Here is a 19,138-nt window from a genome sequence, read left to right on the forward strand (position 1 = left end):
GGAGTATGGAATAAAATCTATATTTAATGGACATTTATTTTGAAGGATATCTTTTGATATGCTGATAAGGAGCGCCAGGCAACCAACCAATTCATTCATCAGTCAATCAATCACACTTCCTGCTTACAATTGTTTCTGTCTTTCTTTTGTATCTAAAATCGTTAGTTTATTTGTTCGAGAGGCGACATTTTCAAAACATTTAATGGCAGTACAAAAGAAGACATTATGGCATCAAGCATTATGGCAAGGGAGGGATGGATCGAAGGTGGCAGGCGGTAAAGGAAGAGACTGAGTGCGAGTGGGAGTGCGAGAGGACGGCATTCCAGCACGTTTGTGTGCGTATAAATCAAAATATAAGAACAATATAAAACGAAATTTAGCATCGCAGCGCTGGCAAGCAAACGAATCAGAATCAGAAATGAATCGAAACAGAGGAAAGTGGAGGAAGGCGGCGGCGTGCATTTCAAATGATTCAGCTTGAACTTCGCACAGAAGATACAAACCAGAAGAAGCACAGATACAGAGGCTTACTTACGCAATTCATGGGCCTTAAGAAGAAGACGAGGGCTTATCGCTTAGGCCCAACTCAGTCTCTGTTCTCGCCGGGGCGGGAGGATGACTCATGCCGCCATTGATAAAACGGGATCACGGAGAAATGCGTGAGCTTCCCGTTATACTCATCGCTCCATGCGCACTAAACGAGGAAGATCCCACTATGCTCAAGCACCGGATCGGGGGATGGGATGCATGTTGACAGGGAAGGACGCGAGCGTCAAACTGAGCGACTGTCGTATCGGCCCGGGTCGGATCGTCTCGTACTGATCGCCTTGCGCCCGGCCGTATAAAAGAATCTAAGCCGAGCGCTCCGGACCTCAGTCTAGCACAAACAAAAAACGCATAACCAACTTGCAGTTACAGCAGCAGGTGACGCTGCAGCAAGGCATATCATTAAACGAATACGAATACTAAAATATACGAATTTAATTCAATTAATTTCAAATCGAAAAACGTCTGTTTGTTTGTGCTTCCGCTACGCGCAGAGCTTTTCACTAGACAAATCGCGAGAGAAGACAGAAGAGAGACAGAGAGAGCGCGAACCGGGCTGCGCCCTCGAGTGAATCACCATCGGTAAAATTCGGCTAACAGTCGGCTAACAGCTAGACAACAGTGCGTGCTAACAGTCAGCGGAAGGAAGGACTGCAAGCTCGAGGTGAGTTCTGTTCTGTTCTGCTTTCGGCTTTTGGCTAGAAGGAGAGCTTTTGTCGCCGCTCCGCCTGCTCCTGTTGCTTTTTAATCGTATGCAAGGGCTGGCCGCCTGGCTAATATTTTCAACCACCAAAACTAGGATTCATGGGTGTTCGTGTGTGTGTGTGTGGCAGTACTTTATTATTGCTATTCGCGTGACTCGTAAATAAGAAGCCACACAGACACCTCCACACGGGGCATACACACGTACGAGTATAGGTTCAGGTACAGGTTTAGTTATAGCCATTAGACACACACGAACACACCCATGGCACACACAGCGGCAGAAGCAGACATATATTCGCTGCCACAACAGCCACAGGCACAGCCACAGAAGTAGAAGTAGCGCCCAGCCCCAGTGAGTCGTATACGAAACGTGCTTTGAAACGGTCGCGCCGCTCGTCCTCTGCCAACGTCTTGGGACTAACCGTTTGAGTCGGGCGAATATTCGAACAGGCAGTGTGAATAAAGTGCATATTCCGCAACCGTAGCCCCTGCGAGCGAGTGTGAGTGAGTGAATGAGAGTATGAGTGCACGACTACGATTGCCTCTTATCTAACTACCCGCAAGATCTAATCGCCATCGGAGCAAGATAACAGGTGATAAAGTTTAAGACAAAAAACAAAAACTTTCTGTGCAATATTTGTGTAGACGACCCGTGCAGGCGACTTGATTATTTATGCAAATTGTGTGTTTACTCAATTAACGAAAGTTTTTTGAGTGTATTTTGTGGTAAGTGGTGAGTCACTCACCCACTCACTCTTCGGCTGGAGCTACACCGCCATGGGATCTTCAATATTGAACTCTGGGAAATATTTCGATCTGTTTTGTCTGCCATTTGACATTGGCCTTTTGCCTGTTTTGCTGCCATTCAAGCCCCAACAGTCATCACGTAGACGCATTGTAAAATTCTAATTCATAGGCTATACAAAACAGAGATAAATATTGACATACATACATATGTATGTATGTCGGTATGTATGTATATAATTATGGGTACATCAAATATTTCATATATCGCTTGCCAAACGAGTATCCAAGCCTGACCGTGACGTGATTGAGTTTTAGAAATAGTTTTTCGCACTCAAAGTCGAGCCATAGACTCGAATACATACTGTTCAGATGCATAAGCGAGTACATAAAATATTCCCCTACAATTAGCATTATTTTCCTAATCTATATGACAATTTTGTACATGAACATATAGAATGTTCTGCTTGGTTTGATTCGCTTCATCGTTCATCGTCCACAGTTCAAAGGCAGTTTTCAATGCAAAAATTTGGTTCGAAAAAGTTCATTTATCTTTCGGTCGAAGGCAACAAACTCGATGCGCAGAGTGCTGAGGGGAGAGTGGTCTAAAAATACCATAAATAGTTGTCATTAAAGGCAGAAGAAGCCCATAAATATTTCATTGTTCCTATGAAGACAGACTGCGGCGGAGGGGAGGACAGCAACTGGAAACTGCATCACAGCAGGCGGGGACAACAACTTGTCCATGGCCATAACAGCAGGCAAGATACGATATGGTGGTGTGTGGATATAGAGAGCCCAGAACCCAGAAAAGAGGCGGAGGAGTGGCGGTTGGGGGTCGGAGACCAGGCCAGTTCCAGTGGGTCCATGAACAAATGGCAGAATCAGCCCAGGCTTTGTGTCGCTTCCCGTCTTGTCGTGAATCGTTAAGAACCAAGAAAGATGCGCTGGCATTGTGGCGCGACTCTTCAGATACCCTTCTGGGATATCAACGATCGTGGAACTAGTATACAGTGATACAGCAGTTCTGGCATTCATCATACCCACTGCAAGGGTACAAAAACTGTCAATTATTAAACGAGTATACAATTTACAAGTCAGTTGCTCTTTTTCAGACAGCTCCAAGGTCCAACTGAACCTTCAGTCTGTAAACGATCGTCACATAAGAGATTATTAGATCTTTTTTGCGCTTAGGTACCAATTTACGAGCCTCTGAGTCACTGCAATTGCACACAATTGCTGGTAATGGGAGGATGGAATAGTACTACACGAACTTTTATCATGGATTCTGGGAACACATTCGAATAGATCTTATTGGCAGACGTGTGCCACGGATTGGTTTAATTAGCGCCCCGGAAAGTTTATTTGCTTACGCATTACTCACTCGACTCGTTCGTTCATTCATTGAGAAATCGATTGGCGACGGGGGATACCAGAGCGCAGATTCATTCATAAATTTCTGAATAGGCGTTACCCGTTTGAAGGGGCGTGGCCACCACAACGACCACAACGGAAATTCAACAGATTCAAAAAGTCTTGAGTTTTACAGTTTACTTTAGCCCCCGGTGGGTGTCTCAAGGGGGAAACGCTAAACTTCAAGATAAACTGTCAATCGCCACTGTGGAGGCTTCTGCTGCCTCTGTTTGCTGGACCCGACCCGGCGACGTATGACACATGTTGATGATTCCAAGAAAACGCGTTACTCATTCCCCCCTCCCGCAGAGACAGAGCGGCAGGGAGCGGCTAAGGCTGAGGCTGAGGGCGAAGGGGGAGATCAACTTCGATTATTGGCAACAGGTTTATCGCCTCCCCCCAGCTACGGAATCCCCACACTCAGCTGTTAGCATAGCTCTGCGAACAGCGCTGCTCTGCTCTGCCAAAGAGCTTTCCGCAGAGCTTCAAAAGCTCACCCGACCGATCGGGCGGAGCAGAGCAGAGCAGTCGTTGTCGTTGTCGTTGGCCCCCGCCGCTAGCCGAAGATCACTTGTTTTTTGCGCGGTGCCCAGAGCGGATGTGTTGTGTGTTTATCGGCGAGAGACCGAAACGAAGTTCGAGTTCAAGAATCCAACCAACGAATGTATTGAAAAGATTTGAAAATATTTTAAGGAACAAGATCGGAGACCGTACCGGAGTCGAAAAGTGAACCGTTACGCAGTTCAGTTTTGAGTTTTGAGTTTTGATTTCGCGGAAATACAATAGCCGGAAAATGTCAGCGAGCAATTAGTGCAGTTTCTCGTCCAGATCCAGAGCCACAGTCAGACATAAAGAGACAAGAGTAGGGACAAAAGGATTGGCTGACTGGCGTAATAAATAATAAACAACGACACATCCAGAGCTGATGAAAACGCCCACAGTGGAATACGCAACAACAGCAACAGAAACAGAAACAACGACGACGACAGCAGCTACAAAAAGCAACAAAAAAGCTAATTAATTAATTTGTAAGTGTTGCAAGCAGCCAACAAAGGCAGCAACAATAGTTCAATGATCTGTGACTGCATCGAGTGCCGCCAGCAGAAACTACCATCCACAGACCCCACATCCACCCCACCACATCCCACACGCACTCAATTGAAAGGTCAAGACAAGAGACCAAGCTGATAAATCAGCCCATTCATCAGGCCTAATTCCCCAGTGCCCGGGCCCGGGCCCGGTCCCAGTCCCACTTTATGCACTCCACTTCGAAGTGAACTTGAATTCGATTCCGATTTGGATTTTAGTTTCGTAATGAGTCTTCTTGCACAATCGAAATATAGTTGGGCCCGGGCCCGCGCCCGGGCCATATCACTAAGGTCAAGTTCTGAACACCTCGGACACATATTTATTGATTTCGGCGTGTGGACGCGACTCATACACCAAAATAATTGTTAAATCACTTGGGCCGGAGCATAACTCCCAGCCAAGCCCAATCATATCTTATCGCCGAGCATATATGCATGTATGCACGGGCTCTTGTCGGCTGATAAGGTGAACAATGCCAAAAGGCTATATCAAGTGGAATTTAGTGTCGGGTTGAGTAATTGTCGGTAATTCCAGGGTATTTTTCAATAGCCAAAGACGTCAGAGCGATCGTTAGAGAGACATAGAGAGAGTGAGAAGCCCAAGAGTTGGACGAAACTGGTTAGAATCGAAATCTTTTTGCATCTAATTAGATTCCGAAACGACAACAACTTTGAGTCACTCATTTCTCGATGAAAGAATTTCGACTCGGCCAAAATTCAGAAGAATATTGAGAGGAACGAGAAACCGGTTAGCAGTTGGCCAAATCAAGCTTATCAGCCATTAAACGAACTCTTCTTTATGACCCAATTCAGGCGCATACACTCGCACATGCTCCACATGTCGTATACGTAACGATTCCGATAAAAGCGGAAGGGTGGGTAGGGGGGAAGCCGCAGGCAGGGAAAACTTTCGAGCATAATGCAATTTCCCCCACTGAAGGCACTCGAATTTCGCTCATATTGATCTAACAAACAATGAAATGCGTTCATTGTTATGGCGACCCCACAGCCATAGCCCCAGCCCCAGCCACAGCCCCACCCTTCAACCCATCAGCGGAGTTAACCAAACGGAGCCAACCTTAAACTGTCAACCGGGCGACCTTCAACCCGAGCGAAACATTTGCCCAAAATGAAAATTGTTTATGGTATTGCTTTAACCAAAATTGTTACAATCAGATAAGTCAAGTTCACAGCAGAGAGAGTGAGAGCAATGGAGCAGATGCACACACATCTATTATAAATATTTATATGATCATTTGGACAGATCACGCCGCTAATTGCAGAGTATAAAGAGAGAGTTTTCCATTGTGTTGGCCCAGCCAGCCCCCACAACAGCCAACCATCGCTGCCAGGGCAGACTTAACTTGTATATAGAAGTATACCAGCCATATATGTACATTCATACCTTGTTTGTAGACCCTAACCGTTGCCACTTGGCATATACTTGATATCGCACTGACTTATCGCACTTTCCGCCCTGTCATTTGTGCTGATGTCACACGCAGCGTGCTGGTTCTCCCCCAAGGAGGAGGAGGTGAATGCCTGAGTCGGACAAGCATAGGTGTATGGCAAATCCCGCCGATCTCGGCCGGTAAACATCATCATAAACATAACCGTTGTTGATAAAGCCCATTTGTCCGATTCTGTTGCCGACTGTCGCTGGCATTTGTCTCGTGGCCGTGACTGGGTCAACATCATCGTAGGGGAAAACTATTTTTAGCAAATCAAATATCACAGAATAAACCGAGCGGGCTCCTTTTACAGTTACGGCCGTGCTGGTATTTACCATAGGCGCTGTCTAAAATAAAATTCTAATTGGAGTCTAAACTTACACGAATCGTTTATTACGTCCAAGAGCCGCATGACCGCATGACTTTCTATATCTATCCTATCAACAGCAGCGACAGGACAGCTCAACGAATCCGTAATGCTCTTGCGGCTGAGATTAGGGAAGAGCCTCTGCAAATATTTGTGACGATAAGAAGTACACCTAATGGGGCCTGATGATGATGGTGTACTAAAGGTGGATTTCAGTTTGTTGTCCCCAAAATAAAGACCATTATTCACATCGTAAAAGTGAGGGTGGAAATAATCATAAATACAACTACGAGTATAAACTAAATGGCGATAGAGTCTGTTGATCGGATAGAGACCTCACACTATACAGATATCATCTGAATGTTCAGTTCCTCTATTCTCCTTTCGAGAGGGTATCTGGTTTTATTTTCTCCATGTCAAGAGCGTCATAAGTGGCCTGCCAGGGCTCGAGTAGAAATACTCAGGTTTTACTATTTTTTACTACGACTTTGAGTACTATAAAGAGCCTTCGTCTTCGTCTGCTCCCTGTACTATCCCCGGCCATGCGCTGCTTGCAACGCCGGCAACTTCCGTTTGCCGTTCCGCCTGCCACAGAGAATGTGTGCCACATTCAACCTGTTGGCACTTGGCAGGGGGAAATCTGCTGGCACGAGTTGGACACGACTTCCGTTCGCCCTTTTGCACTTGTACTTGGCCTGGTCTGCTCTGGCGAGGACCGGTGTGGACATGGGACTGTCTGTGCCTGGTGCTTTATTACTCTCCTTTGCTTTATGAAATATTAATTGACCTTTTCTCCACGTTCTCGTTTCCCATTGTTCCCCATTTTGCAGTGATATAAAGTTCAAAGTGCGCCCCCAGCACGAGTGCAAGTGGAACTTTTGTACATGTACACGACAATTAGAAGGAGAACTACAACTACCAACAGCGAAAGCAAAAGCAACAGCAAAAGCAACAAAATGTCCAACTGCCAAAGTTCAGTGTTCATAGCCGTAGGCACCCTGCTCTCCATTTTGGCGGCAGTGCAGGCGGCACCAGTATCCACCACCACACAGGCCGAGGTGAGTAAATAATTCATTAAATCCATAATTCCATAACTAGAAAATCCATTTCTGCTGAATAATTCCCATCAAATTGTAAAATTAAATCGAACGTTTTTCCAACTCATTTACAATTCATATAAAGGAAAAAGCGGTATATAATGCATTTATTTCCTCCTGGAAAACCATCAAATGGGAGGCATGCAATCCAGAAATAACAAATTAAATGAAAAACGAAACATAGGAAGGGCGCAAAGGGCGCCGAGCACAACAAAAAATTGATCAGGAAAAATATATATACGCTGCCGAGTAATGAATCATTTTTTGTGATAAGAGACCAGGACAGAGGGGGGCTTAGGCGGGGGTTTGTTGCACTTGTGAGGTGACAGTTAACTGCACGGGATACCCGCTTTGTCCGGCTCTCTCTCACACTCTTTCTGTATCTCTATAAAGCGTAGGCATATACATATATATTATTTTATATAATTTGCAACTTTACTTCCGATTTGCATGACAAACGTGCCAGGCGCTCAGAGCTCGGGCGAGCGTTGATTTTCGGGGTTGGCTGCATTCGGAAATTATACTTAATTTTACACTAAACTGAACAATACTCCATATATGCACATATACATACCTATATATATGTGATATATGGCTGTGTGTGACTGTGCAACAGGCTCACGCGCATCGCATGTCAACAAAAATTTGTACTCCACTCATATGTTGGTCTGGCTGGGGGACTGGGACTGGGGACTGGGTCTGCCTCTGATTCTGGCTCTGACTCTGGCCTTAGCCTTTGTTGGTGGTTTTCAGAAAATGCATGCACATTGGCTAATTGCAGTCCGTTTATCGTTATCGTTATCGTTCGTGACATTGGTCTATGGAAAACGTGGACTTGTGCACCGCTGCACCTTCCCCCCAAGGGAAAATCTCACGCCATTGACTGCGCCACACCGCCCCCGCTCCCGCGCCCGGACTAATCGATTCCAATGCATTCAATTCAATTCAATGGGCGAATCCCTCTAGGGAGAGGCATTCCCAAGAAAACACTGATACTTACGCTATTGATTACGATTGGATTTCCACTCTGAACATTCAAACATGAATGAATGTCGAGTGTGTTCTAATTGAGGCAAACTCCACCCGAAACTCCTCTGCAAAGAATTGTTGGAACAGGGTATAGAATTCCCGCTCTCTTGGATCTTCTTGCCCCCAAAAAAAACTTGTTTTCCCAGCTAATTATTATAAATATTTATCTCCGCTTAATTGCTTGTCAAGAGTGCTGCTTACCCCCCCCTGAAAATTTCCATTTACAAATTCAGCAACGACCAAAGCTGCGGCACGTCTGCACTTCGATCTATCTACCCGTAGCCGCAGACTTGCATAAATTAATGGAGAATCGAAAGGCATTAACTAAACGAGGGGCGGGGGCAGGGGGCGAAGGGACGGCTGGCATAAACACTTTTATAGGGGCACGAGCACCTGTAGTGAAACTTCCTGATTAGCCATTTACGTGTGTACCCAGCACCTCTCCCCAGCTATCCAACTATCCAGAGACGACTGCGAGTTCCCCTTCCCTGGAACCTTTGAGAATCGCTCAGAATCGATTTGATTCTGATTCTGAAACAGAAACAGTACTGAAAATTCTGCACCAGCACGCATGAGCGCGTGCTTAACATTGTGTTTTATTTGAGTTCAGTCCAGTGTTTTTTTGCCTGGGCTTTACGTAACTCTCTGGTCAGCCAGTGAGCGATCTGGCTAATTGATATGTTGGGTGCGTTGCCAGTAACTTGGCTCGTTGTCGTTGGCCAGTCGCCCCAAAACCAGCTAAGGCGACAGTCCAGCCGCTGACGACTGACGTGCGGCTCCATTTGTGCCTCTGTGCCCCCCCTCTCTCCCGTGGCCGCCCTCCTTTGTTCTCTTCCTCAAAGCTTTTTCTAATAAATCTCCAGGGGAATGCAAATCACAGAGACCACCGATGGGGAAGTCGTGATTCGCTGAATCTCCGCCAATTCTCTTGTTAGCGATTAATATTCCGCAAAGTGCAACAAATCATTGATTAGATCTGATCCGATCAGATCTAAACAGGGAACAGAGTTGGGCTCTACTGTTGCATATATGTATACGGGTGAAAACGATTGACTCACTTTTCTAGCGCTCTATAGAGACGGCGAAATGCACTCCCCCCAGCGAAATCCATCCACAAGTCCCGCCTCGCACATAATTCGAACTGTCAAGAGGTTAATTAACAATGAAGGAAATTGAAATGAGCGCGGGCCGCAGACTTCAGATTCGTCATCTGTATTCGGGCAACTCGGGCAAAACTCTACTCCCGGGCTAATTATAACTAAATCCAAGCCAAGGAGCTGGGGCTGGGGCTTGGGCTGGGGCTTGGGCTGGGGCTTGGGCTGGGGCTGGGACTGGGGGAAGCTTCAGCGTGCGTCACCCCTGCCAAGCAGCCAGGCTAATTCGCACTTACCCACACTTCGGGACTCATTTCCCCCCGTTAGGCAAACGAATCGATAAACTCTACCCGACAGCAAAGTTGGCTGGAATTTATGTACTTTTTGCCAAGTTTGATTGATTTGCCTATGAACAAAGTTGCGTGCGACCTTCGCGAGGTGCCGCCGCACAAAGGATAGCCAAACACGGTTGCAGCAACCTTGCCACACGGGCAAACAAATGATAGTTTTTGCTGCGCCAACATCCTTTTTCAGACAGGCACTCCTCTAAGGTCGTCGTCTATCGCTTGGCATTTCACGCGTCTCGCCATAAACAAAAAAAGTAACTGCCTCCATTACAGCCCAAACAGGAATCGGAATCCGGAATAGGAATAGGAACACAGCAATGAAATCCTTTTTTTGCCAGACTTTTGCATAAGAACGACTCACCTTTTGTTTTTTTTTTTTTTTTTGGCCTGGCCGGTTATCTTCGCATCTTGACGCTTATTTATCGCCAAGTGAATTAGCCACAGGCCACAAAAAGTGGCTGAAAAAGTGTGGCAAGGGTGGTGGAAGCGAGGTGTATGTGTCAGAGTGTCGGTGGAAATGTCAAATATTTTATGGAAGGTTTCTCCTACTTTTCCTTTGTCATTCTCAGCCCAAGTAAATGTCATGGAAAACTTATACGGATTGATACTTGTAGATATTATCAGATATGTAGGGAAAATTCATTAGTTATTCAGTTATAATCACATGTTAAGTGGCGTTCAAGTATTCAGTCCCTGGACATCCATTAACGGACTGAATCCACCTCCCATCCACCATGGCTCCACGATAAATACAATATTTATGAATCAAAGTATAAACAATCCTTTCGTTGCGAGTTGTTTGCCATCGACAGCTACTTGACTTGGAAATTCTTTCAATTAAAATGATTTCTCGACTCACTCTAAGCCCCAACTAAAACTAATTGTAAATGTTATACAACTTAAAGCTGGATTTAAGCCTCGAGTTGGCCCAGTTTCTGTTTTCCTTTGATTTCGGTTTCTTTTTCCATCTGCTCAGTCTCCTCGTTATAGAGAGAGCCAAGCCAGTTGAGTGCGGTGCGTCAAAAAGAAATGCCATGCCGCCTGGCAGCCAAATGAGGCGCCTGCGCTTCGCCCCCCGCCACCGCCCAATGGGGCGGCTGGCCAGGGGTCTGTTTAGTGGATAATGATGTAATCGTTAAGTAAAAAACAGTTAAAACAAGTTAAACGCGTTTGCTAGGCCGGGAATCAACTGCAATTGCTGTGGGAAAAGGGAAAAACCTCATCTATTGGCCTGTAATTGGCGGCGACACTTTCGCTTATGCACGTGGTTGCCCCACGCAAATATTTGTGCAACTAGGTCTAGGTTTATTTGTGGTGTGCGGCGGCAGAGGGGGAAAGGTGAAAGGCGAAAGACGAAAGTCAACGACCTGAATGACCCACATTCGGAACGTAAACTGGGCACGCACCCACCCCCGAAAAACGGAAAGCGTGGGCCACCAAGAAATTTTCACTCGAACAAGCTATAATTTTCCCATCAATTTGTAGTCGTTCCTTGTATACTTGTATACACGCCTCGTACACCGATTCTGTTTATAATTTATGCATGTCCTGGTCTTGTTTCTGCCGGAAGTATACAAGGCGGCGAAGACGCCCACAATCCCAGGGAAGAACTGTTCGAATCGAATCGAAAGTTCATTGACTCCCAGTAGCTACACATTCAGGGGCCATTCTCCAACCTCCTCCACTGTGTTCCACTCCCATTTACCTTTCGAAATCGAATTAAGTTGCAAACTTTGCGCCAGCAAATTGTGTTAAATATTTGAAGGTTGTACTGCAGTTGTATTTGTGGCTTAAGTTTCATGCTTGGAGTCCTACTTCAGTGTAGCATACATTACAGAGCCAACACAGACACACACACACACACACACACACACACACAGCGCAGTTGAAAGCCCCCTTTGGGGCATTTCCTCCTGCAAGTTCAGCTCTCTGTCCAAGTAAACCAGGCAAGCAGGTCAAACCATACGACTATACTACTGAATAGACACACGGGTCTGGTATCCACAGCGACTGTGGATATACTCGTATGCAGAGTGTGATGGGGCGTGGTTGGAGCCGTTCTGTGTTGACATTTTGGCCAGCATTGAAATGCTTGTTATTATCCAAAGCCGTACAACAAATTTGTGTCAATGTCCAATATTAAATTGAAGTGCAATTTCAACGCCCTCTGAAACGTGACCCGCAACAGCTCGTGGCCCCAGGCCCCAGGCCCCAGGCCCCCCCTTGGAAACCTGTGTAATTTTCAATGATTTGCATGGTCATGGAGCACACGATGCATCCCAGAACGGTGTCTCCCCCAGTGATCACATGCAACTGCACGTAAATCTCAATCGATATGCATGCGGATGCATCTAACGAGCTAATCGGAAGATTCGGGGTAGGGGGAACTGTATCGATGACTCCCAAAAAAAAAATACCGTATAAAATCGAGCCATTTCCGTTCTATCCCCGACTTCCGCTTGCCCTGTGACGCACACACTGCGAATCCACCAAAACTTGTCCAGCCAGAGAGAGAGAGAGAGCCAAAGAACAATGCGTCACGAAATGAGTCAATTTCTGACTGACAGATGGGAGGCATTGAGGTGTCTTTTGTTTGTTGCCAAATGAAGTTATCTTATCGATGGACAGCAAGATAGTCGGTAGTGGGGGTGGGTATTGGGGCCCGAAAGAGCTCTCGTTTGAGCCCAGAACAATGCTTTGCAATCGCCCTCCAGCTGGGTCGAGCTGTTTGCTCTATGACAAAAGGTGCATCGGAGTCACGCCACAGACATAACGCTTTTCCCCACAATGGAGAGCCGCACACAAGTTCTGTAATCAAGCGAAGCGTGCCTGCCCCGGAGGAAGGTGTTCAGCATTCTGTGGGCTCGCCACAGAAGTCAGGCGAATAATTATGTTAATTACATAAAGAGGCATTCCTAAGGTCATTGCGGGAGATGAGTCAATCCCAGCTCGAGTGCCAGCCCTAAATGTGTCAGTTTGCTCTGAGTTCTCGCATCCATTCCCAAGCGGAATGGGACTTGCATTGCCTTCTCAGTTGAACCCTGCGTTTGTTTACCACAGACCCAGGAAAGTTCGTTTACCTTTGGGCGAGACCCGGGCCCGGGGCGGACTGTTGTCAGCTGATCAGTGGATTACCCACCCAGAAGACCACAAGATTATTGAGCGAGAGGTTCTGGCAGAGCACTGAGACCCGGCTATGCATACTTATGCGATAAACCCAATGTTTACTTCCTCGGAATGAATATATGTACGCGTATAATTAAATTAACAGTCAGCTGGCATTATGCAAGATTCGGCAAATCATTATACAGTACATATGGCGGTGGCGGTGTCATTAAGAATGTGCGACACATAAACGGAATGGAGACCTGATCCACATGCCAAATTGTACACACAATGTTTTTCTCCGTTTTCTCCGTTTCGGTTCTCGATTCTGGCCGACAGACAGACCCCGTCCGTCTCCGTCGGACCGACTGCTTGTAAGACAATTTGCCGTTGTAATTGGTCGGACAGCTACAGCGAATAAAATAAAATTAGACAAAACGTAATATGTATTATATAAAGAGATAACTGTTAAGATAACCTCGCATTGTTCTCCACGGTGTTCGGTGCACTTCCCTGATAGGCAAACAAACGGCAGCTTTTTTAATACGATTTCTCAATGTTACAATTCTCAATTAGTCAGCCAGAGGTTGTAATTGAAACGCTTCCTTAATGCTGGATACTCGATGCTCGATGCTCCGACGGAGATCGATTAAGAAGTTTTCACACCTCCGCCAGTCACGTCGCAATGTAGTTTCCATATACGTTTCCATATACTCGAATGTCCGACCCCTCCGCCCCTCCGCCACACTGCCCCGCTCTATTCCGCTCTCCGTCTTATATAAATTATTAGCAAGTGTGGCAGTCATAAATTATGCAAGTCAGATAGAGCTGCGACAGAGTCAGAGGCACTGTCAGGACATGCCAGTGCCAAGGCAGAAATAGAAGCCGCAGCGGGATAATCGGATGGCCATAAATCAAGACGGCCGCCCTGGTGGGGCGCCGCAACCCATTGATCTTCACTTGCAGCCAAAGTGTCAGCCAGCCCGTCATTCAACCGTTGTGTCCCCTTTTTTTCCTCCTTTCTTGCAGATGTATCTCTCCCAGTTCGGCTATCTGCCCGCCTCCGCCCGCAATCCTGCCAACAGTGGACTCCAGGACAAGTCAACATGGCTGAACGCCATCCAGGAGTTCCAGAACTTTGCCGGCCTCAACATTACCGGCGAGCTGGACGACGAGACCCTGAAGCTGATGTCCCTGCCCCGTTGCGGAGTGAGGGATCGCGTCGGCACGGGCGACAGTCGTTCGAAGCGCTATGCCCTGCAGGGCAGTCGCTGGCGGGTGAAGAACCTCACCTACAAGGTCTCCAAATACCCCAAGCGGTTGAAGCGCGTGGATGTCGATGCTGAGATTGGCCGCGCCTTTGCCGTTTGGTCCGAGGACACCGATCTTACCTTCACGAAGAAGACCACCGGCCCCGTGCACATCGAAATCAAGTGAGTGTCATACACAGATGTCCGTTTCAGACCGGTTTCTCAATGGTTTCTCCACACAGGTTCGTAGAGAGCGAGCATGGCGATGGCGATGCCTTCGATGGACAGGGCGGCACCTTGGCCCACGCCTTCTTCCCCGTTTTCGGTGGCGATGCGCACTTTGACGACGCAGAGCTGTGGACCATTGGCTCGCCCCGCGGCACCAATCTGTTCCAGGTGGCGGCTCACGAATTTGGACACTCCCTGGGCCTGTCGCACTCCGACCAGAGCTCGGCTCTGATGGCACCCTTTTACCGCGGCTTCGAGCCTGTGTTCAGGCTGGACGACGACGACAAAGCGGCCATCCAGTCGCTGTATGGCAAGAAGACCAACCAGCTGAAGCCCACCAATACTTACCCGCCCAGCACGCAACGCCCCTCGTTTACGCCACCAAAGGTGCCGCTGGACGACAGCATCTGCAAGGACTCCAAGATCGATACGCTCTTCAACTCGGCCCAGGGCGAGACGTACGCCTTCAAGGGCGACAAGTACTACAAGCTGACCACGGACTCCGTGGAGGAGGGCTACCCCCAGCTCATCTCCAAGGGATGGCCGGGACTGCCGGGCAACATCGATGCCGCCTTCACGTACAAGAACGGAAAGACGTACTTCTTCAAGGGCACCCAGTACTGGCGCTACCAGGGACGACAGATGGACGGCGTCTATCCCAAGGAGATCAGCGAGGGATTCACCGGCATTCCCGATCATCTGGACGCGGCCATGGTCTGGGGAGGCAATGGCAAGATCTATTTCTTCAAGGGCAGCAAGTTCTGGCGCTTCGATCCCGCCAAGCGGCCGCCCGTCAAGGCCAGCTACCCCAAGCCCATCTCCAACTGGGAGGGGGTGCCCAACAACCTGGACGCGGCGCTCAAGTACACCAACGGCTATACGTACTTCTTCAAGGGCGACAAGTACTATCGATTCCACGATGCTCGCTTTGCGGTAAGCATACAATTCTCCGTCCCCTAGTGGATCTCATCATCTAATGATTTGCAACATTCCATCCATTCCGTACGCAGGTGGACACTGCCACGCCCGCCTTCCCCAGACCGACGGCACATTGGTGGTTCGGCTGCAAGAATACGCCCTCGTCCACAGGTAATATTGTCGAGGGCTCGGACTCTGAGTACGAACAGCACTCGATGGTATCGCATGCCGATGATGGTAATAGTGATTTTGATTTGGACGCAGGTGAGTGGGACCGACGCGGCGGTAGTTTTGTTTGAGCCTCAAAATCGATACAGAAATCGATATAGAAATCGATATAGAATTCGATACAGAAATCAAGATTGAAATCCCAAACTCTGTAAAGTCAAAAAGATCTCATAGCAATCTTGTGTGAGTTGTTACTTAGCGTGAAGCAATTAAGGAGTCAAGAAATGATTATAAGGAATGACCGAATTACGTTTATAAATCCTATCTATATGGTATGTTTAATTAAGTTTATATCTATGTAGTGAAATTAGTCTATTACTCAAGTTGAATGTGTTTGTCTTTGTTGCCTATGGAAGAAATACATTTTAATTCTTATTGAAGAAAAAAACATAAAAACTAATTGTTAAACTGTCTGTGTCCAATGTCTTTCTCTCTCTCTCTCTCCTTATCTCTCTGAGTCTATATATATATCATGTATATATATGTATTCTTGTATATTTTATTATATATTTCTCTTATATTTTGTGGTGTTTTACTTTAGTTTTGTTTCGGTGTTCTCAAGCTGAACTTTCCCTCGAACTCTGTACATTTCTAACCAATTTTAACTAACATTAACTGACCTTCATTCAAACATTTTTAATTTTATTCGTTTTGGTAGTCGGTAATTAACAATTTTTTAACCAAAAAACTAAAACTAACACCTCAAATGTATTATTTACATAGAAATTAATGTAATTTTTCCATTAACAAAACCTAACCAACTTTTGTCTGTCTTCTTTCGGTATTTGGATTTGAGTTTAAGCATACCATGTAAAAAAAAAAGTTTTTAGACTAAGGAAAAGCCGGAAATAATCCAATATCTTGCTTACAGTTTGAAAACCCAAAGATAAAACCAAGAACAAGAAAAAACAGCAGCTACAACAAACTACTGGTCAGTCGGTCTCACTAACCGGGATCCCAGATCAAAGCCACCAAAAAAAACAAATAAAACCATCTTCCTAGCTTATAAGCCGCAATATTCAACGCCTCGCCAACGATCCTATCCTAGCATGTGCAACATACTATAACTAACTTGATTAATCTATAGAACCTATATATAGCAGCCTCGGTTACTAACACTCTTAACACAAACACTTTAACAACACTATTCTGTTAAACACCACAATGAGCCCCCACCCCCAACCAAACCACCTTCCTATCTATGGTCTAAGCGTATGTATGTAGTTCTGTAGCACTAAGTATTTATCTAGATATGGTACTATTAATTATTAATATTCTTTATCCACTCTGGCCCCAGACTAAAATCGTTATCCTGTAGTTTATGGTATTTTGCAACACTTTTTGCGTAAACCGAAATGAAGTGTAACTGTTTCCTTATTTTGGCACCCCACCGGCACAAAATTCAAAATGGCTACGGCTTGGTTGAAACCACCCCTCCAACCCCCCACCACCCCCGTTCCGCCTGTGATCAAATTAAACACTGCCCCCACACTTACACCGCCACAACACACACAGCCCCCTCTAATTGCATGAATCCACTGAATATGTACTTACTAAACACTAATCTAGAGCAAACAAAAGATTTACACCTGCATGAGACAATAGTGGGCCACGTCGCATGTGGTCCACAATCAGAATCACAATCACCGTTATGACCCACAAAGCGAACGGCCATTTGTATTACTGCAGGCCACACGCTTAACACTACATGCACGTGCCTGGCCCATAACCGTTGAATTTGCATTCGAAAAAAGCCGAATTTTTGAAATCTACTCGTATTTGTCATTGTCATGTTTGTCTGTATGTACATACACATATACATATACATATATTTCTTGCAGGCTTTAAGAGACGCGGATATAAAAACAAGAACCATTAACCACCAACAGCACACAGATATAACAACAACTGAACGAACCACAGATACAGATACAATTACAGATACAGATACACTCCCACACAGGCACATCACCGCAGAAGAATTACAAAGTGAATGTGCCGCCCCATTCTCTCTGACTCTCTCTGTCTCTCTGCTACTGCTTCTACTTCTTTTTCTGTTTCTGTTCCATCCTTTGTGTGCGTTTTTTTGTGTGTGTAGTTGTAGTCGCCATGCTGCTCCTCATGTTATTTTCCTTTTATGTACTCCTCTTACTCTCTTTCCAAACAAAACTGTACATTCATGCGTAGACATCAGCCTTTGATCGATTGCTTGACCGAAGCAAAAAAAAGAAAACTGTTACGTAGTTGTATGAGCACATCCCTCCCCACCACATGCCATGCCCACAAAGCATACGCTTCAATTATGATATATGTACTTGTATATATTTTTGCTGAATTGTTTATTTATGCTATTCTTTACACTTTTCATTTCATTATTTTTGGGGAAACCCACCAAAAAAAAAAAACAAAAACGATACATTTTTAATTCATTGCGGTTCCTATGAAACCATATAAGTAGTGCCGCAAGTTACGAATCAGGGTGTGCTGCCCGGCTGGATGTGGAGTCTAACGAACAGGTTCTTCTAGAGGATCATACCATATCCTCGTGCTCAGCCCCTGCTCTGTCCATCGTCAATGTGTAGCCTGTCCAAGTGTGATTTGTCCAGCATTCAGCTGTACTGTACAGTGTACACCATTTGTACATCCATCGCTTGAGTGATCTCTGTCTGAATAAAACCGAACAAACAAACAAAAATAAACATACATATAAAACATGCCACGCCCAAGACCTGCGCCGCTGCCGAAACGCCAAGCCAAGCCAAATAAATGAAACGAACTCAAATCCGTTTGCGCACAGAGTGAAGTGAAGAGTATGTTGTATCAATTATTATTTATTTTCCCCCCCTCCCCCATTAAGTTACTTAAGTTACATTTATTTTCCTACTCCGTTTTCCTAAGTTGAGCTTCTACTTTCCAAATCGCACAAACTTCCCGGAAAAAATCCACAAAAAAAAAAAAAAAAACAAACACCTAATCCAACAATATCTTTAGCTTAGATGTAAGTCCACTATGCAATGCACCTAAGAACGTTTAATTTTAGCCAATTTATTCGCTTAACTAACTTGAATTTGGAAATTGCCCCGTTTTTCATAGCAGTTGGCGATCACCAAAGCAACGACGAGCCCATCGGACCGGAAGTGGCCGAGCGTACGGGTTCCGGAGCCATGTCCGTTTCGCAGATGACTGGCAGCTCGGCAGTCAACACTGTGATCTCCACCATCCTGTTGTGCTTCATTTCCAAACTGATTGTTAGCTAAAAGAGCCAGGCAGAGCATTTTCCGAAACATAAACACTTAGGAACTTAGGAAAACTGAACTAACTGAAAGCCGAAACAACTCAAGTAAAATTTCTAAAATTTTACCGCACGTTGGACACCGAAAATGCTTGAAATTCAAATGCGTAACATCATATCGAATACAATGAGAGGAAATGCAAATCAAAATAGTCCCAACAAAAATTGAAATCAAACAGAATATCAATTGTAAATTGAGCGATCAGCATGTGAAACAGGTGCCTTATCAAATATCT

The 19,138-nt window shown here is 45.8% G+C and overlaps 1 protein-coding gene across 8 annotated transcripts; it reads left to right on the top strand.

The window, feature by feature from the left end:
• The first annotated feature begins 1,101 nt into the window (after nt 1-1,101).
• Nucleotides 1,102-19,121, top strand: Mmp1 (Matrix metalloproteinase 1). Of its 8 annotated transcripts, XR_004468641.1 has the most exons (7): nt 1,596-1,844; nt 7,145-7,372; nt 14,016-14,419; nt 14,479-15,397; nt 15,475-15,553; nt 18,069-18,420; nt 18,704-18,808. XR_004468641.1 is itself a non-coding variant. In XM_015185056.2 (6 exons), the coding sequence occupies exons 2-6, from the start codon at nt 7,199-7,201 to the stop codon at nt 18,865-18,867; spliced, it is 1,833 nt and encodes a 610-aa protein (XP_015040542.1). In that variant the 5' UTR covers nt 1,102-1,210; nt 7,145-7,198; the 3' UTR covers nt 18,868-19,121. The 8 variants fall into 8 exon arrangements, 7 of the variants coding, with proteins under 7 accessions (XP_015040542.1, XP_033233556.1, XP_033233557.1 ...); XM_015185056.2 differs by lacking the exons at nt 1,596-1,844; nt 18,069-18,420 and adding an exon at nt 1,102-1,210 and having other exon boundaries at nt 15,475-15,646; nt 18,704-19,121; XM_033377665.1 differs by lacking the exon at nt 18,069-18,420 and having other exon boundaries at nt 15,475-15,646; nt 18,704-19,121.
• Nucleotides 19,122-19,138: the final 17 nt, after the last annotated feature.

Source organism: Drosophila pseudoobscura, chromosome 3 (genome assembly GCF_009870125.1).
Source record: "Drosophila pseudoobscura strain MV-25-SWS-2005 chromosome 3, UCI_Dpse_MV25, whole genome shotgun sequence".
Classification (NCBI taxonomy): Eukaryota; Metazoa; Arthropoda; class Insecta; order Diptera; family Drosophilidae; genus Drosophila; species Drosophila pseudoobscura.